General features: G+C 31.7%; 2 protein-coding genes and 1 pseudogene across 5 annotated transcripts; 1 reads left to right on the top strand and 2 right to left on the bottom strand.

Moving 5' to 3' along the window:
- Positions 1-5894: 5894 nt before the first annotated feature.
- Positions 5895-10821, bottom strand: LOC133824514 (KRR1 small subunit processome component-like). 4 transcript variants are annotated; one of them, XM_062257402.1, is made up of 13 exons: positions 10649-10821; positions 9748-9957; positions 9397-9473; positions 8906-9016; positions 8696-8764; positions 7658-7714; positions 7467-7505; positions 7266-7370; positions 7106-7188; positions 6932-7013; positions 6479-6622; positions 6328-6402; positions 5895-6211 (listed from the first exon to the last, which is right to left on the bottom strand). In XM_062257402.1, the coding sequence occupies exons 2-13, from the start codon at positions 9938-9940 to the stop codon at positions 6095-6097; spliced, it is 1152 nt and encodes a 383-aa protein (XP_062113386.1). In that variant the 5' UTR covers positions 9941-9957; positions 10649-10821; the 3' UTR covers positions 5895-6094. The 4 variants fall into 4 exon arrangements, with proteins under 4 accessions (XP_062113386.1, XP_062113387.1, XP_062113388.1 ...); XM_062257403.1 differs by having other exon boundaries at positions 9748-10043; positions 10649-10787; XM_062257404.1 differs by having other exon boundaries at positions 9748-9981; positions 10649-10784.
- On the bottom strand, positions 10289-10382 carry LOC133828403 (small nucleolar RNA Z159/U59; annotated as a pseudogene).
- A 12483-nt stretch (positions 10822-23304) lies between the features above and the next one.
- LOC133824513 (arabinogalactan protein 13-like) lies at positions 23305-23771 on the top strand. Its single transcript, XM_062257401.1, has one exon. The coding sequence runs from the start codon at positions 23400-23402 to the stop codon at positions 23577-23579; it is 180 nt and encodes a 59-aa protein (XP_062113385.1). The 5' UTR covers positions 23305-23399; the 3' UTR covers positions 23580-23771.
- Positions 23772-24052: the final 281 nt, after the last annotated feature.

The raw sequence follows: 24052 nt of genomic DNA, 5'->3' as shown, positions 1-24052 counted from the left end.
CTAAAGTGTTGCTCCATCTATGCCAAGATAATTCGGATCAACGTCGAAAGCCAATTTGCAAATATTATCAAAACTTAACCTTACCAAAATGTTTTGTAGAACTATAATCTGACTTGTTTCAGAGGCCTTTAGTTAGGATAGTTTTTATAGTATTTTGGAGAGAATTTTTATGGAATTTATATGCATTTTCAGTTATGTTTGTGCAGTATGATGTTTGTGTTTGCTAATGTTTCCAGGAACCTATGCGGAATGGATAAATGGACTAAATTATGGAGATATCTTGGGATTCTGAGCATAAAATGCCTAAATTGGAGAAAGAAAAGTGTAAGAGATTTCTGCTGGATTGATTTTGGCCTTCGACGAGGTTCTCAAGATTGAAAAGGAAAATTTTGAAAAATAATAATAATTTTGAGCTGCGGCGCTACACTATTAGGGCCGCGACTCTGTGGAAGACAGAGAAGGCAAAAGTTGGGTTGAATGACGGTCGCGGCACTGGACTTTTGAGTTGCGACACTATTATTTGAGCAATTTGAGCCACTGTGCAATCAATTTAGGGTTGTGGCGCTTATAGGTGAATAGTTGATGAAATTGATAACCCTATATTTAATCCATTGAATTAGAATTTTATTATTTGAGTTCTTTTATGTTCTTGATACTTATTTCATTTAGTTTGTTTAGTAATTTCTGAAATTTGATCTTCTTAAATCAATTAGAAATAAAGATTAATTATTGGTAGTTAGTAGGCAGTCCATGTAGGTTCAACACTTCACTTAACTATATTGCTTTGTTTGATTGCGTATACTTGCATACTAAAAATCTACAACAAGTTTTTGGCGCCATTGTCGGGGATTGTGTTATTAATATCAAAATAGTTAATCTTTATTCTAACTTGGTTTTTTTTATTATTGTTCTATTTCGGTTGGTGTTTTAATCCTTTGATTTCAGGAAGTATTGGTTTATGCGACGTGTTAAACATCGAGAAATACTATAGGTGATTCCTGAAATAGAAAGAACTTCCAGACATAACTGAAAGAATAAAAGGTTGGAGACTACCATGGCTGAGAATCAAGGGAATCCAACAAACAATGTTGCTAATAATGTTCAAGGGGCAACAACTGCTATTGAGATCCATATTGAACAAGGACCAAGGACACTGAGAGATTTTGTACTTCCTTTTGTCACGGGAGTGAATTCCTTCATCCGACACCCCACCATTGTCGCTAAATACCATGATGGGGGCGGCAATCAAGCCTGGAACGTTTTTACTAAAAGATGTGGTCCTTGAAATCCTAACAGATAAGTGTCAGGGACCACCCCATAATGAAGTCCACGTTAGACATATCTTTTGTGGTCCCCAGGACATACAGAAAATCCACTAATATGTTTCTCGAGGAGACTCCTTGGGCTCTCCTAGATGTCGACGTAAATGTTTCCTTCCCGAACATCTCTTCGGACACCCCGAGAAGTTCTACCCTAAGGGCTTACGGGTGGATCCGAGCTCATCCCTTCTCGGGTAAGTAGCTAATCAGGTTCAGACGACTTCTCGGACGAAGTTGACGCGACAGTATTCTCCCGAGGACTCCTTGGGAAATGAGAGCTTTATGGCCACGTGTCAGGAATTGCTCATGTGGAATTGTCCCTCGAGAAAGACCTCGAATAAGTAACAAGTTTTCTTTTTTAAATATAAATAATAATTTTTTTATAAAAATTAAGATTATGTATTATATATTATATATTATCATAATAATAATATTTTATAAAATTTGAATTTATATTAATATAATTATTAAATATGTAGTATTGAATTAAATATTATTATAATAATGATATTATACAATATTTAAATTTATATTAATATAAGTTTTATAAAAATTAGGATTATATCATGCAATATTATAATAATAATAATAATAATATTTTATAAGATTTGAATTTATATTAACATAATTATTAAATATCTAGTATTGTATTATATATTATTATAACTAAATATAAGCAACGTGCAATATGCACGAAATTTATATTAATGTCATATAAATTTTAAAATAAATATCCTATTTTAATTAAATTATTTATTTATTTTTGTTTAAGCTTATATTTGTTCTATTTTTTGAATTTGGGAGTGACAACAAGATATTATATATTATATGTTTAATGTAATTGTTATACCCAAAAATTGGAGAATGCATCCTAGGAGGCTAAGGAAAATGCATTCTAGGAGAGCTAAGGGGAGTGGTCCTAGGAGACCCCAAAGAGGATGTGGTCCTAGGAGACCCCTAGAGAGTGATCCTAGGAGAACCCAAGGATGAGGTCCGAGGAGAACTCAAGAAAGTGGTCCTAGGAGACCCCAAGGAGAAAGTGGTCCTAGGAGACCCCAAGGATGTGTTTGAGGTAAGCCTCCCAAGGTTTCCTAAGTGTTGGCTCAAACGTGTCTAAGGTAGGTAGCTAAGGAGGAGGAGTCCCATGCAAGTCAAGAGTGGAGACTTAGTTTTTGACAAGGAGAGCCTACACAATGTCCGATCGGACATAGTTGGGAGATGCTAAAGGAGAGTGCCTCAGACTTGTCCAAGGTGAGGTGCCAAGGAGGATGCCTCGGGCCACCTTGGTCCGAGGAGAAGGCCACAAGGTCCGATCGGACCTTGATTGAAGAAGGTATGCTTGGACTTGTCCGAGGTGAGAAGCAAGGGTGTTGCCTCGGACCACCTTGGTCCGAGGAGAGCCAAGCTTATATCACCTTGGTCCAAGGAAAGCTTGAAGGAGTAATCAACATGCACAAGTCCTACCACCATGCACGTTCGACCAGCACTTGCATGGGTAGTCAGTAGGAGGTGGATCAATTAGCTAGAGGAGACTAAGTCAAGGTTCCCAGAGACAGCTTCAACAACATACGCGGGAATCTCTCATTCCTCACTCAAATTGAGGAATTAGTTATATTTTAAATATTTCTTGTAATATAAATATAAGATGAATAATAAAATATCCCTATCTAAAGGGGATATCAGTTGAGTATCCCAGGCCTATAAATAGGGGGCTTATGGGATGAGAGAGGGGCTTCTTTCTGCTTCTTCTTTCTAGAGAGAGAAAATTGGGTCTGTGTATTCTAGAGAGAGAAAGTGCTGATATTTGAGAGAACTCTTGTATTTTCACAATCTGTACTGAAGAAACTCAGTTGGCTCAGTCCATCTGATCTTGAGTATAGATCTATAAATCACAACTCTAAGTGGATTAGACTATTACCGACGATCGGGGCTGAACCACTATAAAAATCCTGTGTGTTATTTACTTTTCTTGTTTATACGGTCTGTTGTCATTTACATTCTCTTGAAGGTTCGTCGTATTTGACGTTCTCACGTCGTTGGCTAAAAACGCAGTCAACAGTAATATTAAATATTATAAGTGAATATTAAATTTAAGTTTCTTGCTAGTTTTAAAAAAAAAAAACAATTTGTTGTTAATTCAGAGTATATTATATTATATGTTTAATAGATGTGATATTATTCTAATAAGTAAGTTTAAGTTTAATTAAATTTGATTTAAGTTATAAAACGTATGATTTTATTATTTTTAAATAATTATCATTGTAAAATATCTCAAAAATATCATATTTTAATTTGTTTCATTATTTATTATTTTAAAATAATTATTATTGTAAAAGATCTTAAAAATATCTTATTTTAATTTGTATAATTATTATTGTAAAATATCTTATTTTAATTTTTTAATTAATTATTTTATTTTATTTAAGTTTAAGGATTTACAAACTACCGTTAAATATAAGAATATTCTGTTAAAGTTAACATTAAAAAAAAAACACTGTTAAAACAAAAAATTCTCGTTATGTACACATTTATTATATAGAATAGATATATAGGTAAATATTGTAATTATTTAAAATATTTTATAATTTTTTTTTAATTTTGAATAATTTACAGTACCAAAAATGTAGTTTAAACATTTATTTCACACGCATATAGAAAAAAAATAAGTACGAGTACAACCTACTTTTTAAATCTTGTTTTCAACAATATAAATTTGTCAGAACTTCCAAAAAAATTTGCAGGGTGCATTGTAGTTTTGTTCTTATTCCAATAAAGTTCTATAAAAAAAAACTATTTACATATAGAAAATACAAGGGGTAGGTGATCATTGGAAGAGATATGGTACCTCTTTGTTGTTGCCAAAGTTGAAGTCGCGTTGCTGTCAAAGACGGAGTCCTGCACTTTTGCTACCGTAGACGAGAGAGAAGAGCGTGGAGAGAGGCGTTGAACTGAAGAGAAGGGAGAGACAAAATGGATTGCCTACCTAGTGCTCTGCAAAGTTGAGAACTTCAGAGAAAGTCGAGAGAGAGAGGAGAGAGCAGCAACATATAGAGGTGCATACGGGTCGGGTTTTGGGTTTTGCGGGCTTCGAGTGGGAAAGTAGGATACCAAACACGCTCCGAAGTTTTCGGTTTTTTTAGTGATTTCGGGTTTCGAGTTTGGTCAAGTTACGGGTGGGATTGATAAAAAAATTGGCTTTGGGCCGAAAATGGGAATGGGTAAAAAAAAAATCAAAAATACTATTTTTTTGACACTTTTTTAATTTTTTTTTTATTTTTCACATGTTTTTTTAACTTTGTTATTATTTTGGTAACGTTGATTTTTTACAAATTGGGTCGTGGTATGATAAGTTTTTTGTCAAAAATGCATTAATTTTTTCGAAAATTAATTTTTTTTAATTATGTTCGTGTTCGGGTCCCGTGTGGCCTTAGTTTCAAAACCTGACCCAAACCATGTCAGGTTTGGACTAGATTTCACCCGAATCCGACGGATTTTGCAAAAAATCAAGTTTTTGGGTTGCGGGTTTTACGGGCTTTTTGGGTCAAATGTTCACCCCTAACGACATACCAAGAAAGAAAGGGGAAAGAAGGAGGCAGACGCAGAGGCAAACTTAGTAATCGTATAACTTAGGGTTTTTTTAAAAAAATATATAAATTTAATTATGTCTATAATATATTAATATATGTAAATGTATTAAAAAAATAGTAAGTTCTTAATTGGACGGGTCGGGTTATATTGGGCGGATTGTTAATTATGTTTAACCCGTCCAATGTAACAATTGGGCGGTTTAAACTTTTGTCGATTTATTCGAGTTGCGTTTTTTGACGATTTTTTCAGATTGGTTTGGGCGGGTTGTAAAAATTTATATACAGCCCTACAAGGGGGTGCACCATAGAAACTCCCTAAAACTTTTTATTTTTATTTTTTGTTCAGAGTATTTTTACGATGCACCTCCTCATGTTTTTGGCACGTTGATAGTTTTAATCTCAATTTTTTTATGTAATAGTGTAGATTATAGTTATTCAATTCATAATTTACTATGTCTAAAACAAGGTTCAAACAAGAAGTCTCAAATGCGAATAATAATTAAAAAAAATACATGCAACAAATTGTTTGAACAATACAACACAATAAATTATTCAAAATATCTCAAAAATTTGCGACATATCTTACATAACTACAATATACACCAACGTGAAAAAAAAATGAGATTAAAATTATTCGTGTGCTGAAAACATTTTCGGTGGGTTTGAGGTTATTTAGTTAGAAATAATAATAAAAGGGTATATGTTTAGTAATGTGGGACTCATGGGAGTGGAGTTTCCAAGTCATTTGATCCAACTTTGTGAACATAAATTTAAAAAAAAAAAAGTCTTGTTAATCAAATTTAAAGACATGAAAAGTTTTAAACAGTATTTATTATAAAGCATTGAATTATTCAAGAATAAATCATCACATGAGTGAGATTTTTGCATCATGGAATAATGGATTTAATAAGCAAATCAAATTCTAAACTTTGAGATTGATTTTAAGAAATCAAACCCTAAACGTTAGAGAAGACAGAATAACGATTAATTGATGAAAAAGATCAAAAAGACATCATGAAACCTTTATAACGATTAAGTCGACTAACCTTTCAATATTCAGGGACCATAAAACCATAACAATTACTATATTAGTGTCAAAAATTTTAGAGTATCTCATAACAAAGATCTCAAAACCATGTATGTTCTCAGTTACAATGAACCATATCACCAATGTAACATAGTAGTTAGTTAAGAATGGTTGTGTTTGGATTTCTTTTTCTTAGGCTTTTCTCCAGCTTCTGCTATATATGCCTCTGCATCCACATTCTCAGCCAATTTTTGTTTTCCAAACTCCTTGGCTTTTTTCTGTCAAAGTAAAATAGTTAAACATTCCCAATTGCAGCTTGTAAACCATTCTTATTCTGACAAAACCAAATAATTTTTCATTATAAATAAAATACACTCGTTATCTAATTAATTACCTTTAAGGACTTGGCCATTGCAGCCACATCTTCGTTGTCATTATTTTTCGAGTTGCCATCCTGCCTTATAGGCTCCTGAAACGTATACACCAATATTATATGTCCTTCTCAGAAGGTGAGAAATGGGTGTTACATTATCATTATTTAATACCTCAGGGGCAATATATGCAGCGTCTCGTTTTCTTTTGCTTTCAGCAGTCTTCTCCGCTTGCTGCTCCTGCTTCTCCTGCCACTTCTTCGCCGATTTTGTCTTATCACTCAAGAAATATTCTCCAGTTTCCAGTTGCATATCAATCTGTTTATATATTTTTCAAACATGACTGTTATTACACTTGACACTTATCCCTTTAAAATAAGGAAAATCCCAATTACAAGTATGAGTGCATCCACAATCAGAAAAAAAGGCTAACATGCACAAATCAATACGAGACGATTGCTCATACGAGAAGAAAAAAGAAATAGAAAAGGAAGTGGAATGGAATGACATCAAGTTTTACCAATTTCATGCAGATTACTGGCTTTAAACACTGCATCTTGTAATGTCGAACATAAAAAAAGAACAACGCTATGAAACTCTTTCAGGAATCGAATAGTAAATACGCACCTTGCTAGGTTGTTGAGGAGGGGGGAATGGTGTATATGGTTTCTTCTCTTTACTTTTAACCTTCTTTTGCTTAACATTTTTCCTAAACAAACAAAAGGAGTAAATAACTTTGGTAAATAAAAATACAATCACCAAAAAAAGAAAAAAAGACGACAAAGAGTGAATATGCCCTACTTCTTAAATTTGGGAAGAAACCTATCCCAATTTTCATTTGCAAGAGCAGGATCCTTTTCAAGCTCTTTCCTCATCATCAGGATCTACAAATGAGAATCAAGAGGGGTTGATTATAGAGAAAAAAGTCGATAATATAAACAATAACTACCGAGATACGTACCTTAATATGGTACACGGGATGCATTTTATTTTGAATGCAATCTTCCACTATCTTCCTAACTTGCTTCAAACCTTTAAATGAGCCCATGGCAGCAACAGTGTTTCCCTATTCATTTAGCATCAACATAAAAAAAAAAGGCATTTTATAAATAATATGCCTCTTGGCATAGGACACACGAAAGAAAAAGGATTGGATAATTACTTGAACCAGAATATAGCATCCAGTTAGTATTTCAAGTGCCTGCAAGCCATTAAAAATGGGTCAAATAAGTGTATCCAGTATTGAAAAGCATCTCTAATAATTATCGTCTATTCAAAAAATAACAGATAATATACTTTATTTTTAAGTACAGATTATTAGCTAACATATCATATTAAAATAAATAAACACACCTTTAAAGTGGAAGAATTGGGACCTATAAGATGTTGTCTTCGTTTAACAAACCGTTCCTGCATACAATTACACCACCAACCACTAATTAACTTAATTTTGAGGTCTGTTAGTATTTAAAAAATTTGCACTTCCCTCGTAGCCAGTAAAGAGAGAGAGAAAGAGAGCATTATCCATGAAAGGAATCCATATTACATAGAATATTGCATAACTTCAACTATAATATTTTTGCATATCATCAGACTACACACCTAAACAATATCCCTAAGTAATTAATCTAAGGTGGGCACAATGTTGAAAATACTTCGAGTTTAAAGACTACTAATAGAAATGAAAGGTGATTTTTTTTAACTAGGCTCCCCGCTTGATCTTACAATACTTGGAACCAGAAAACTATAGCAATTACCATAAAGGTGCCCAAGATGGACACAAACTTAAGACCTTGTGGGAGCAAACTGCATGCCGGCTTTTGAAGACTACATGTCCTAACTGAGCCATTACCTTATAGAACAAATTTATAAACACTTTAGTCTAGTATTGCTTTCCTGCTTGGGCATTAACATCCTTTGTGTTACACCTTCCAACCTCACAACATTAAATTTTAATAAAACCAGCTAAGACTTCACCAACAGAGACGTAAAACACAACTAAGTGCCTGATTCATAAATATTAAGTAGAAAATTTAACTTCTGGGAGATCTATTCAACTAAATATAATTCCAAGAAAAGAGAGATAAATACATATCTGTTTTACTAACAATACCTAAAAAAGACAAGGTCATGATCACCGCAGAAGGACCTCAAATTAAAACGACCTTTTAAGATTAGGCACAGCCAATTGATTTTTGTCCAAAACGAGACTAAGAACCTTGCATCAGTCTTATTAAGATGTTTTTCTTCAAATGTCTACTGTAGATTTTAACCATACACTGTGCACTACAGCAGTTGTTTCTTTCAGAAATAAAAAAAAGTCAATTATTACAAACAATTTTAACATACACACTATGAGCAAGAAAAAATTTACACATATAAATTGCTCACCTTATTGCGAACCAAACCTCCAATCTTGATGACATCACACTGCATTTCATCATTCAGTATTTTTATAGCCTGCATTGAAATTTTAAAGATGATTATTTAATGTGAATACTATTAAAGGTGCCCTTTGCAACAACATAGTTAAAAATTACCTAATTCAAAAACCTATAGTGGAATTGCAAACACAAATAACAAAAACATGGTAATTTGTACCTGAGCTACGGGCACACTTCTTGATAAAAGCTTAATAAGATCCCTAGCCTTGACAATTATGTATGGGTCCTTAGTCTTTCTGGTAGTTGTAACTGTCATGGAACCGTCAACCTGATCAACAAATATAAAACCGCAATAAATCAACAGGCAAATCAACTATTACAATTAAATAAATCTGTTGATAAGGCATCAGGGGGCGAAGATTTGTTGTAAAGTATCTCTGTTTTGATGCTGCCTGATTTGTAATTTCAGTGATAAACTTGGTGAAGTTTGTTAGTGCTTACAAACTCCTCTGGGTGTAATCTTAGTTCTAAACCATAATAGTACACCAGTGCCATTTCTTATTCAAATAAGTAAATCAGTGAACCCTAATCATAAAGACCTCATCAGCACAAATATTCTCATATATAGTCTGTCAATAACTAATATTGGGCAAATTTTAAAAGAAAAAAAAAAGGTGATTTTAAACGCTCTTTACTTCAATGACTTACCAGATTTAGTTCACACGAAACACCATGGTCTTTCAAAGCCGACTTCACCTTAGGCCAAATTTCCTGCAAATATTTTTCTGAGCAAGACAATAAATAAGTTCATGTCGCATGAGAAAGTGCAACATATCCAAACTAAATTTTTCTAGTTCAAATATTCATCAAAACATTATAACATTACAATAATATTGAATGTGTGTATATATATATATATGTAACAAGGATCTGAAAAAAAGTATATTCAGATCCTAAAACAATCCACCGATGAAACCCTAGCTAAAGCTTTGAATTGGCTTAGTTTACCCACATCTTATGAGAAAACAAACAAGAGAGAGGACAGGGAAAAGAAATTACCCAAGTACTGAGGGAACAAGGTGGAGAAGGTGGAGACTTCGAGCATGCCCCCTTCGTTCCAAGAGGGATCAAATTTCTCAATCTTCCAACGGTCAATGTTGGGGTCATCGTCCCAAGGCTTGGGCTTATCATGCTTCCCCTTGTGCTTTTTGGTCTTGACCTCGTGCTCCAAGTCACCATTGCCGTGCTCCATGACTAATTTCTAAAACCCTAGAACAGAAACGAGGCTTATAGCTATAGCTATTGTGATATTTCGTTTGGTATTGATAATAGGGATATTCAAACTATCTGCAAGTCTAAAATTAATATATCATAAAATTAGTTTTTCTTTTTCATTTACATAATTATGATTACTTCAACTCATTATGATAATTATATGCAAACAGCCCATATATATTAAAACCTGATAATTTGTAAAGATGCCCAACAACATCACATTAAGCAGCAAGGAACTGAGAATACACACAATTAAGGTTCTGGGAATCTACACAAGGACTTAGTGTTGTGTTGCCCAAAAAAACATCAAGCAATGAATTAAAATGTCTCTTCAGTTCAGGTCTCCATAACATTCCTCACATTTTTTTTTTATTATTATCAGAAGAACGAACGAACGAAAGTTATTTAACGAGCGAGCAGTTTTGCAGGCAGAGAAAAGGCAACCAAAGTTCGATTAGAGGAAGTAATCAAGCAAGTATTTACTCTCATTCAAGCAAGGTATCAGTACATCGAACTGTGAAGTTGAAAAACTCACTCGAAGATTCGAAAGATAGTAAAAGAAAGTTCCAAAAACAACGAGTGCATGATATACTTTTCTATTGTACTTTTTGGAATGTAGATTTTTTTGTTACAGATATGATTCACTTATCTATTATACAAGTAATAGTGTAATACTATGACTGACCTCGGTGACAGAGAAGAAGGTGCGCCGCCGACGCCAAGGAGAAAGATGCCGCGAGCGCCGCCGAGGAGAGAGGGAAAGGATACCTGCAGTCCGAGCGGCCACTGCCCTGCGCTGCCGCTGATAGTAGAGACTTAGGGTTCGAACCGTCGGAGAAGGAGGGTCGGGGTCGGGGTCGGGAGGCGACTGTGAGAGCCTCTGTGTTTGTGGAGTGATATAAGAGAAGCCTAACTAATAAATGGGATTATTCAAAATAAATAATAATAAATTGGCTATTGGGATTTCTAGAATCTTGGGCTATAGAAATTGAGATTTGGAATTTTTTTTTTTTTTTTTTTTTTTTAGGAAATTACATTTTATATGAAATTTTGTATAGAGTATACAAAAATATAGTTTTTTTCAAAAAAAAAGTTAATTTATAGTATGTTTTAAGAATTTTCACTTTTATGGGTTTATTTTCCTATATCTTTGTATAAAAATTGGTTTATGTGATAGTTTTACCGTTAATCAAGTTTTATTAATTTAGAATGGTATATTTGTAATTTAATTATTATTTGTTTAGCTTATTTGTTTTTTTATATTATTTTTATGTGACTGATTTTATATTACATTTTTCTTTGGTTGTTTTGCAATTTTTTTCTTTTTTTTTTTAAATATGAATTGTGTTTACTATTATTTTTTATTTATTGTAAACATATTTTTCCTTTTTTTTAGATTGTACGTTTCTTTTTCAAATCATAAGTAAGGTGACCAGTTACTTGATTGAATTTTGATAATTATGTAAACAAAATTCTAGAGCTAGGTTAAATAACATGTACCATGATAGGTAACCAGCTACCCTAAGAGAAGTAATCTTCTGCTATAAGAGGGGTAACTAGTTACCGTAAAAGGAGTGATGGGTTACTCATATTAAAAAAACATCAAATTTGAAGGAAAAACAGTAAGAACACTTCATTGAAAAATGAAAAATAATTAACTATAATTTTAGTAACATAGGTAACTAGTTACCATAAAAAACTCATAAATATACACACACATTACAACATGAAGGTAACCAACCCTAAAAATATGTACATACAAAGAGAAAGGGTTTTTGTGGCTTGGGTTTGAGAGGAAGAAGAGTGGAATGCTAATTTTACAATAGTACCCATGTTTGGCTGATGTGTTTTGGTTTTAAATTTAGCTTCCATATTTAGTTAACTAGTAATTATGTTTCCCATATTTTATCTATTTCTTTAATAAATTTTCCCATACAAATTAACAAAAGTATAATTCTCATATTTTTGCACATTGATGGTACAAAAGCCATATTTTTTTTAAATTCTTTTTTTTTTTTAACAAATGACCAATTTCATATATGAGTAATTATTTGTGCACCTAAAATATCCACACAAACATTAACACATGGTGATGTGACATTATTTTTTGAAATAGTGGGTCTCAATTTTAATAAATATGATTGACTAGGTTAAACTGACACATCATTGTGTATAATGTTTGGGTGCATATTTTGGGTTCACATAACATTACTCTTTCATATATATATAGATATATATATATTGGTTCTCACATATGGTAGAATTTATTCAAACCAAAATGAATTAATCATCTATTGAAAGTAATGACTAATCCTAAAACCAGTACCTAGATGTAGTATTTAAATACCAAAAAAAATATTGACATGAAAATTACCTAAAGTTGCTAAACTGTAGTATTTAAATTCCCAAACTTTTTTTCTAGTGGCAAAAATATCCAATACAACTCGCAAACGTTTTTTTTTTTAATTTACAAAAATATTTTGAATTTAAAAATATATATACTCATATTAAAAAAATCACAATATTATGGATTTTTTTAATGCTAACTTTATTGACAAAAAATAAAATTACACCAAATATGATATTTTTTTAAAACTTTGAAAAATATGGTAGAATTTTTTTTTCTTAAGTTTCTTATGGCATATTTTTATAGGATTTTTTTCCCCATATATTTATAATATTTTATTTGTATACCATATTTTATTTTTTATACCGTTTTAGTAGCTAGTTTTAATATGTTTTGAAGTTATTTTTTATAATTTTAATTTATTTGTAATATTTTTTTATCATTCATAATTTATAAAACATTTTTTTTACATTATTTTTTGAAGAAAAAAAACAGAGACCTTGATCTCCATGCTTTTTATTCCCATTTCTTCTTCTTTTCTTCTATTTTTTATTTTCTTAAATTAATATTTTCTCCGCAGTAATCGGTTATCACTATCAAAATAATTTTGATGTTTTTTTTGTGGTAACTAGTATGCCACTGTCAAATTTTTTTAGTGATACGTGGTAACTGGTTACAACTATAAAAATTAGTTTTATTTTTAAGTTGTATTGTAGTAACTGGTTACAACTATAAAATAGTTTTGATTTTTTTTTTTTGTAGTAATAGTATGCCACTATCAACTTTTTTTAGTGATGTGTGGTAAATGTTAACAACTATAAAAACTAGTTTTATTTCTTAAGTGATGTGGTAGTAACTTGTTACAACTATATAAAAAAAAAATTGATCTTTTTAGTAATGTACAATTATCAAAATACCAACTGAACTGTAACTAGTTACTAAATAAGATTTGGATAAAAAAAATGATATGAAAAAATATAAACTAAATTGATCATGAAGGTAACTGGTTACAGCTAGGTAAAAAAAAAATAGATGTGAAGAGAAAAAACCAATTGCAATGGTAACCAGTTACTTAGTCAGACCTAGAAAAAAAAATAGGATCCAAATAAAAAATCTAAACTAATCACAATCTTAACTAGTTACAACTAGGTTTGAAAGAAAAAAAAAACAGTCGACATGGTACTTGATTGTTTAGACAGGTGTGAAAACAAAATCAGATCTAAAATATATATAAATTGATCATTATCATAACTGGTTACAGTTAGGTCTAAAAAAATCAAACATGAATAAAAAGAATCAGTTACCATGGTACCTTATTACTTAAACAGATTTGAAAAAAAAAACAAATTTGAACAACAAAAATCTGAAACAGATCGTGATACAACTAGGTATCGAAGGAAAAAAAATCAAATATGAAGTGCAAAATCATATATAAAAAAGAACAAGAATAAAACAAATCTGAAGAAGAAGAACCATAGGGGCAAAGGTGTGTCGCCATCGGGGGTGAGGGCGGAGGAGGAATCGTCGGTGAAGGGTTGACAAGAGGGAACCAAATAGGGGAGAAGAGAGGAAGAAATGAGAAAAGAAAGAAAGATATCACGAAGGGGAAAGGAGGGAGTAAAAGAGAGTTTTATGTAATTATGTTTATAGTAATCTATTTTTATATTTTATGGAATTGTCATATTTTGTATAATTACATTTTTTTCCTATAAATATAATCTATGTTTATTTTTCTCATTTTATGTAAACTTCTCTTTTAAAAAATATACAATAGAAAAATAGTTTTTTGGTAATTTGTTTTGTGAATAATAGTTATTATAATAGATATAGCACACAATTTTGTAGATAAAATATACATAGACTGATTTTGTAAATAAAAATACATTTGTAACTTATAGAACTAATTTCTTAATTAAAAATATATTTTTATAATTAACATTTGTGAACATGATTGGTGAATTCAGTTAAACATTTATGAAACTAAGTTTATAGAAATGCTACATTACATAAAAACTATTAGATTTGTAACTAATGTTTAAAAATAAATTATCCAGATTAAAATAAAAAAATTATTGTGCGTCAAGAAATTTAGAAAGGTGACGAGCTAAAGTAGTTATATGGCTAGGTTTTATTTTTCTTGAAAATCCAAGTTCAACCTTGCAAAGAGGTTGTCGTTCCGATATCAAAGTTGGCAGGAAATGGTGGTGTTGCAAGCTTCAGCTGCCCATCCATAGTAGTTGGCATCGAGTTAAGCAGCGATACTTGGAGGTTGGGGGTTGCAGCGACTGGTAGACATGATGGGCTGGTGTGTGTTGACGTGTGAGCAACAAAGGATAGTCATTTGGTGTTATATTATTTCATATAATATAAGATTAAATAATGTGACAAAATGTGATTTGTCACACTTTGTAACATATAATTGAAAGTTACAAAATTTGACATGTGTGTGCCTGATGGCTGTCGTATACCACACAAATTTAACAATTTTTTTTTTCAATACTTCCAATTATTTCAGTATAATAGCAAGCACAGGTCGAACCCACGAGGACTATCGTTCACTTTATTATTCAAGAATTAACACTAAAACTTAAAAGGGGATTTTGATTTTTAACTCAAAATTAAATAGCATAAACTAGAAAGCAATTAATGATTGATATTACGATACTAAGAAGCATTAAATGTTAATCTCCACCCTCAACAATCATTCCTAATCACTAATAATAAATATTATTCTAATTTCTCAATTAAACTATTAACCCCGCAGATAACGCTGAAGCAGTCAATTATCCCAGTCTCCCTATTATAAGTAATCAAGGCGAAGCGCTCAATAATTAACTCTTTTATCTAAGCAATAAATCTATGAAGCATGCAATCTATATTTAACTTAGATAAAACATTAAGTCCTATGGAAACAAGTTAATCTAGGCAATAAATTAATGAAGCATATAATTCATTTAACCTAGGTTCTATTTTTCATCACAATCAACAATTCTTTTGACATAACTATCAATTGTAATTTATCACATACACTTAGAATCATAAACTATTAAATGAGTAGTAATTCTAAGATGACAATTGAATAATGTAAAACCTTAATTAGTTGGCCACCTAACAAGAAATTACAAGGTTCATAACATTCAATTGGTAAAATAGAAACAATCTAATATTGAGAGAAATTAAAGAACAATATTCATTATCAATAATCAAGAATTCATGTCTTGGGTTTTGAATTAACCCTTAACCTAAAAAGAACCTACTCCATAATTGTAATCACAATCACAAACATAATTATAATTAAAATTAAAGAGATTAAGGGAAGAAAATAAACTAGATTGATGAACAAAAGTAATGTAGTCTTCTCTCCAGCCATTTCTCAATCTTTTTATCTCTTAAAACCGTAATAAAGATCCCTCTCAAAGTAACCCTAACCATCCTTTATAATCTCAATTAAATTCTAATTAAAAAGTAATAAAAGATCTGAAAATGACGTCGCAAGCCGCGACCTGAAAAATGCGAGCCATGGCCTAGAACAAAATCTGTGCCTAAATCTGTCCCTCAGGTAGCAGCCTGGAAATTACGCGCAGCGGCCTCTCACCATAGGCAGTAGCCTGTCTGGAAGAAAAAATTCTGAAAGTGTAATTTCCATTTAAAGTGCCGCGGCCTACCTCCAATTTCTTCAATTCTTGATCTTAGATAGCTTCCACGTTGCCACCACTTCCATATTTCAATCTCGAAAGCTTTGAATACTCCTAAAACTTTATTTTAACTACACTTGCCATCAAAATGTCAGATTTATCATCATAAAACGCAACGTAGAAAATATGTTGTAGAATCACGAAACTTAGTGAAAACTATTAAAAATGCTATCATAACACCATCAAAGCATAGAAAAACTTAACAAATATTAATACAAAAATGACCTTATCTGTGCCAAAATATGACATATTTTGGAGTTACAGAATCAGTTACAAATTTGTAACTTCCAAATATTATCCAATAATGTGTAGACTATGTATTACACATTTGAGTTTGAATTTCACAAAACCGTTATGAAATATGGTTGTTGGAGACATATTTTTAACTCTCATTAGGTGTATGGAGGTTACAAAATCATGTGAGAAAGAGTTTGGAACGTTTTGGAAAAATTGAAAATTTTGTTGCTGAAAATTGCATGTGGCCACAACCATTGATTATCATTGGCCGTGGCCACTGATACTCCTGGGCACGACTAGTGGTGCTGACAACAAATTTTTCTTTTCGGTTTTTTCCAATTTGAACGGTTCTAGCATCCCAAGTAACTCTAAAATCTCAATTTTAATTCCATAAACATCCAATTAAACATTGGTAACAACCATGGGGATTAGTGGAATTTGAAATTCAAAGTGTATCTCAAACTCTATAAATAGGAGTCTAATGCTCACTTGTAAGACAACTCTATTTCTATCCACTAGAGCATTTGACTATAAATACACCAAAATGTTTGATTATTCCAGAGAGTTATTTCAAATATTGAGATAATCCTTTAGTACTTGAGATACGGAGATTTTTCAAAAGCTTATTTCCCTTAATGCTTATTTCACTAAGAGAATCCCTTAATGCATTGGGGATCACCAATGGGTTAGCATTCCTGTATTGCTTGATGATTGTGCATAGAAAGAGATAGTGGCATATTTTGTAAATATATTAGTTTGTTGTATAAATCGATTTTTTTATGAACTAGAGTGTTATGTAATATTTTTTAAAGGGATTTTTATTAAAATATTACAAAATACATGGCATTTTGACAATAAAATTTTCTTATGAATTTTTAAAAAAAAATTCTAGGTCTTATTTGGCTTAATCTTCCAACAAACTTATAAGAATTCCCATATTTCCATATGTATAACCCTCCAAATAAAAAAGAATCGGCCTAACTAAAGAAATAATAATAAGTTGGCTCAATCTAGTCGTCCACTCCTCTAACAATTAAAATTAATTAAAAAAAATGCAATATAAAGTTTTAAATTCACAAGATTCATTTACAATTTTGATTAAATTTGTGTTACCTAATATCACAATAAAAGTTAGTTAATGTGCAAGTCTAGCAAAAAATAAAGTGATGTTAACATTCAATTTATGAGTTGAATTTGATTATGAAATTATTATTTTTTCCAAATTTTCAAATCGCATCAAAGTAATCATCAGTTACTAATTTTCTCAATTTTAGAGAGATAATCGGTTTCTGGCCTACAAAAAGAAAATATAAAAAGTGGTTACTAATTAACAAGTATCATAATAGTATCTACATACTAATATTTTTAGTGATAAAATAGTATTTTGTTACTAATTTTTCAATAATAAGATGGTAACATGTTACTAATATAGTAACCATATTAAAACTCGGAACCTATCACCACTACAAAAACTTAAAATATTATGAACCAATTGCTAAACTAGAAAAACCAGCAAAAAACAATATCATAGCGACTAAAAATAATATAGTAACTAGTTACTAATATTTTTAATAATATCATGGTAAGAGGTTACAAAACAAAAAAAATGAGGGAAAAAACTAAGATTAATTACAATAACTACTTCAAAAGCAAAAGAACTGTAATAAGATGTTAAAAAAAGTCAAACAACGTGTAGCAAAACTAAAAACATGCAAAAACCAGCAAAATTAGCTACTAAACCATAGCAAACTATACTAATAATATGAGTAACTAGTTACTAAACTAGAAAAAGAAAATTCCAAATATAAAAACCAAGCACAAAAACGCTAATTAATAAGTTTTTAAGGCATGGTTAGATTATAAAAAGATAAAAACAAGCCAAAACACATACAAAATAAAAAGACCAATTGAAAATAAAAGTTGAAATAGAGAAACAAAATAAAAAATAAAAGAAAAAAAATACAAACGGAAAAGAATATGAAAGTAACAGATCAAAGCCAAACAAAAGTGGAAGAAAGAGAAGAGGAGAAGAAGGAAAAGAAAACAATGTTCTAAAAAAATTATAAATAAATATATTATTAAATATTAAAAAAAAAGAACAATATATTTAAAAGGCTTTTTTTTATTTGTGTACTATAATGGTGTATGAAATATTATAGTAATACCATAAATTCTTAATAACAATATATAACACAATTTGAATAATATATACGTGTAATCAAGTCCATTATAGAAACTTTTATTTTTAGCTTTTCTCATTACATAATAACTTTCCAAATATGATTAATATTATTTAAAAATCTATTAAATAAAAAATACGCTATTTAGGATTTTTACCATCGAATCATAACTAGGCTGATAATTCGTGTAAACATGTCATATACGTGTCATTATGATTGTGACATGACACGATTAAGGTAAATATGAATATGGCACAATTATTAAACGTATAAAAAATGTGAACACGACACGAACACGATAACATGATTATGACATGATTAATGTGTTATGATACAACACGAAATTGACATAATTAATCATAACTATATAAAATATTATAACACATATGATAATTATTCACGTTGACACGACACGACATGATTAAGGTAAACACGAACACGACACGATTATTAAACATGCTGAAAACTCAAACATGAACATGTCACAATTATTAAACGTGTTGACCTGTGAAATTGGCCAACGGTCGTATGTATAGTATACGACACCTTTTGAATGAAATAAATTGAATAAACGACAGAGTACGATTATCTTAAATAAACACACAATAATTTTATAGTGGTTCATACCGTGTTAAGATGAACAGTAATGACCTAATCCACTTTGCTTTTAGTATTGAATCACTCGACAATTACATTGTGGAACCAAAGTATTCACTCATTCTCACTTGCCCAAAATTTCTCCCCAAATGTTCTTTAGATCTCCAAAATTCCAGAAAAAGCAATCCAGAAAAGAGAGTCCCCCAAAGTCCTATTTATGAAGCCCTGGGTCCTTTATTTATAGTACCCAGGGGCTGTTACATGGCCAGTAGTACTGGGATCGTGGCTTGGTACACGATTATCAGGTAGTGGAGATACGTGTTCACCTCCCAATAATTATGAGATCGTGGGTCTTCTCGTTGTTTCTCTAGATCGCGGTGGATAATGTACGATAAAAACCTCTGAGGAAGATGTTAAGCCTCTGTTGGTATGTGAGACTTAGGTGTTAGGCCCGATGACCCGGGCTTGGGTGCTAGGCCTGTAACCTTCTGGGTGCTGGACCTGTTGATCCTCTGGGTGCTAGGCCTGTGACCTTCTGGGTGCTAGGCCTGATGATCTCAGTTTGAACGAGAGTGAGTATTTCTCAGTGAAGTGTACTTAGGGGTTTGAGCCGACCACCCTATGAAGAATAGGGTGGGCCGACCACCTAGGTGGTTATTGAGCATGTTAGGCCGACCACCCTAGGGGTTGGGGTCAGGCCGACCACTCCTAGGGATCCTTGGGCATACTGGGCCGACCACCCCTGGGGTAGGGGTCAGGTCGACCACTCTCTTGGACACACTAAGGACAACCACCCCTGGGGTAGAGGCCAGGCCAACCACCCCTAGGGCTCTTGGGCCTGCTTAGGCCGAGGGTCAGGTCGACCACCCCTAGGGGTTTAGGCTTGGTCGACTTCCCCATAGTTCCTGAACCTATCTTTTTTGCCCGTCGGTCTTTTCTCAATACTTTATCATTTTTTCCCTGATTTATGATGTCACGTGTCGCATTCTCATTCGCCACGTCATCCTCGTATTTTTTAGGGATAACAAAATGTGTTACCCCAAACTCATTTATTTTTGTGGCGTGTGGTGGTCCGAATTGCCACCCATAACTATGACTTATACATTATTGTGCCTCCTGATTTTTTCAGGCTGTTAAAAATTATTCCTGAACTATTCATAATGTTGAATAAATAAAAAGGAAAAACGTCGTTTAAATTAAAATAACTAGGATATTAATTCCTATTTTAGTGCATTGACCAATCTTGCAAAAATTGGGTATAACATTTACCTTCTAAGTCCTTGCTCGTATTCACACATCAAGGACCTAATTCTAACAATCTTTTTGAATCTCGTCATCGACCAATTCCTTATAACATAGCCAATAAAGCGCTTCACATTAAGGGATAACAGGGATAAGTTTTTGCTTTGTCTCAAGAAGCTTATATAGATGAGGTGCTTGCATGATTTTCGATGCTAAATTCAAAGTGAAGTCATTTACCGACTCGACATGAAGTTATCCTTTCTAAAAAGCAATGTCACAAGACACTTTAGGAAGAAGAAGACAAGATATGATTTCCTATGTCTTAGCTGTAGGTATTCTAATGTATGCAATATTGTGTACAAGACCTAACGTTTGCTATGAAGTAGGGATAGTCAGTCATTATCAATCAAATCTTGGTTTATGAGAAAGCATATTCTTAAGTATCTTCAAAGAATGAGAGATTGCATACTTGTTTAGTTAGGTGGAGACTTGAACCCCATTAGATACATTGATTCTAACTTCCAGTCAAATAAAGACAATCGAAAGTCAATGTCTAGATCAATGTTCACACTTGGTGGAGGAGTTGTGATCTAGAGAAGTATTAAACAATCTAGTATTGCAGATTCTCCTATAGAGGTCGAATACATAGCAACTTGTGAAGCTACAAAAAAATTGGCGTGGTTCAGAAATAACTATATTGATCTGAAAGTTGTTTTAAGTATGGATAAGTCACTAATAATATACTCAAATTAGAGTGAAGTATTAGCTAATTCGAAGGAACCAATAAGTCACAAGAGTGGCAAGCATATGGAAAGTAAGTATCATCTGATCAAAGAGATAATACATCAACATATCACGCTTAGTTAGTTAGTCTGAGTCACAAATATGTAGTGATGCACACAGGACGGGGAATTGGCGGGGAGTGCTCCCCTAGTCCTCATCCTCGTCCCCGTCCCCATTTATATTTTTAATCCCCATCCTCGCTTATTCCCTGTCGGGAGCGGGGTGGGGAATCCCATATTGGGGCGGGGAACCCATTTATTTTAAAAAGATAATTTTAAAATAAAAATTGTAAATTATATGTAAATTAAAATATTGCACAATATTTATTATTTAAAATATTAAACATTATCCTAAATAAAAATTTAAAATATTACAAAATTACTACTATACTACAGTAATACATTTATAAATATATAAAATACATATAAAATATTACAAATATATATAAAAATTTAAACGGGGCCCCGTTGGGGCGGGGAGTACTATCACCGCCCCTGCCGCATTTAATATTCGGGGATTGAAATTATTCCCGTCCCCGCCCCGCATTTAAACGGGAATTCCCCGCGGGTTCCATCCCCATGTGAAAAATATGCATCCCTACGCAGAAACCGCAAGTCAAATTCACATTTATTTATTGCTCACTCCTTTGCGACAATGTTTTGAGTCACCCAATAATTATTAATTTAAAAGATGTAAAATTAATTACTTGAATGGCTTTAGATGTCGTGTTAATGATTTCATGTGGTGGAATTTTAAGAATTAAATAATAAAGTGATTTTTTTTTGTTAAATGAAATTTATGGATATTTAATAAAAAATGGTTATAGGCTGAGCCTAGTGGTACTATACATATTCTTACAAATAGGAGGTTCAAAGTCCAAATCCTCCTCCCAAACAAAATAAAAATAGTGTAAATAAGTAACTATTGACATTTTTTTCTTTCTCCTCACCCTTTTTAATTAAGTAATTTATTATTACTAAATATATTATTTTGATAAATTTACACAAATATCTTAATCAAATATTAGGAATTAATAAAGACCTATTTTTTAGCAGACATTCAAATATATTATTTTTGTCGAGTCATTTTATTTAATATAATGCTTATACATTAATTAGTTTATCATTTACAATAAAAGAAAATATTACATACTTTAATGTTTAGCATCATGAAAGCTGAATATTTTAATTTTTATAATATTGATTATAATGATATATCTCATTCTTATTTTAAGTTTAACAATTATAATAATTTTTTATTAAAATTATTATTATTCTAGGGGTTTTTATTTTTTTAGACTATGTGTTTTGTAAAATGGTTAAAATAGAATCCTAAACTCAATTTTGATGAAGAGAAATCGAATATAACAACACATTTTTTAAGCAGAATGATTTTATTTTTGTTCTGAATTGTTAATTTGGTAAATTATTTGTGATTTTAGTTGAGAAAACATTGACTAAAATCGGGCTTAGGGTTCTATTTTAACAATTTTACAAAATATAAAGTCAAAAATGTAATTTGTCAAAACACATGGTCCAAACAGATAATAAGACAAAACACATAATCCAAAAAAAATATAAACTTTTATTCTAATCAACAATGTCAAAGATATTTTAATTTTTTAAAACAATAAAAGTAGCAAAAAAAAAAAAACTATTTATTAATGGACAATAAATAGTTGCATATTAAGGAAATAAATGCAAGGCTGTATTATTCTCATTCAATAATCGATTCAATCTGATTACCATTCCACTCCCTCCTGTCCTCGAATGAATCCAGCTAACCAAACACACTTTCTGTCAAAATCTTTCTTGGTATCCATTTTTATTTTATTTTTTAATTTGTAATTAAGTAACGAATCAAATCACATTAATTTTTTATTTATATATATTTTAAAGTACAAAAGGAAACTATAGTCTATACCAGGCATTAATTGGTTTGTTTTCTCAAAATAAAATACTAAAAAAGTGAGAAGACCAAAGGGGCCACAACCCAATAAAGAATGAAGTGGTTAAGAAAGACAATGGCTATGGCTATGGTTATGGCCATGGTTATGGGACCCAAAAACAAAACAAAAGAAGTAAAAGAAAAAGGAAAAGCCACACACAATAGAACCGTTGGCACCAGCTGTATGGCACCAAACCATGTGCAATTTTTGGTTGGAGCAACGGTCTTCCAGGCCACAATGCCTGCCTGTCCCTTAGCCCAACCAAACCAAACCAAACACAACTCACCTATAAAACCCTACTTTCATTGACACCAAAAACCAACCACTTCTCAATCTCTAATTCTCTCTCAATTTTCCAAGTAACATTTTCAGCTCTTCTTCTTATTCTACTATTATTTTCAACAAAAATGGAAGCAATGAGAATGAGGCTTTTCTTCACTTTGGTCGTCGCCATGATGGCCGTGTCCGCCGTCCAGAATGTGGCAGCCGCCGATGCACCGGCTCCTAGCCCTACGTCCGATGCCACCGCCTTTGTCCCCGCCGTATTCGCCTCCCTTGGCGCTCTCGCAATGGGGCTTCTCTTTTAATTTTAAAATTGTTGGCTTCTTTTTCTTCTTCTTTGTAAATGATGGGTTTTGAACTCGTTTTATTTTATTTTATTTTTTGTTTTGATTGAATTTTTTTTTTATTGACATCCCAATTCCATGGGGTGTCACAACACATTCATCTTGTAATATTTAATTTTTCAATATATGAATTATTGTATTGTTTGATTGTCACTCTTACGAGGCCATGTTTGATTTTGTTATTTCTGAGTTTTAAACTTAATATGAAAAAAAAAACTATGATACTTATATGTTTTGGAGGATAGGAATGGTCAAATTTATTACACCCCTAAATTATTAGAATTTCGCAACCAATTAGTACAAAATTATTGGTTTATTGTGTTGTTTTTCACCATTGTAATTGCCTTTTTTAATATATACTTTTTATTATAACCTATGTGCATATATATATATATATATTTTCAGTTAAGTTTAGAATTACATTTGATAAAATC

Source organism: Humulus lupulus, chromosome 3 (genome assembly GCF_963169125.1).
Source record: "Humulus lupulus chromosome 3, drHumLupu1.1, whole genome shotgun sequence".
Lineage (NCBI taxonomy): Eukaryota > Viridiplantae > Streptophyta > Magnoliopsida > Rosales > Cannabaceae > Humulus > Humulus lupulus.
The sequence above is the reverse complement of the archived record's forward strand: the minus strand, read 5'-3'. Positions and strand labels throughout refer to the sequence as shown.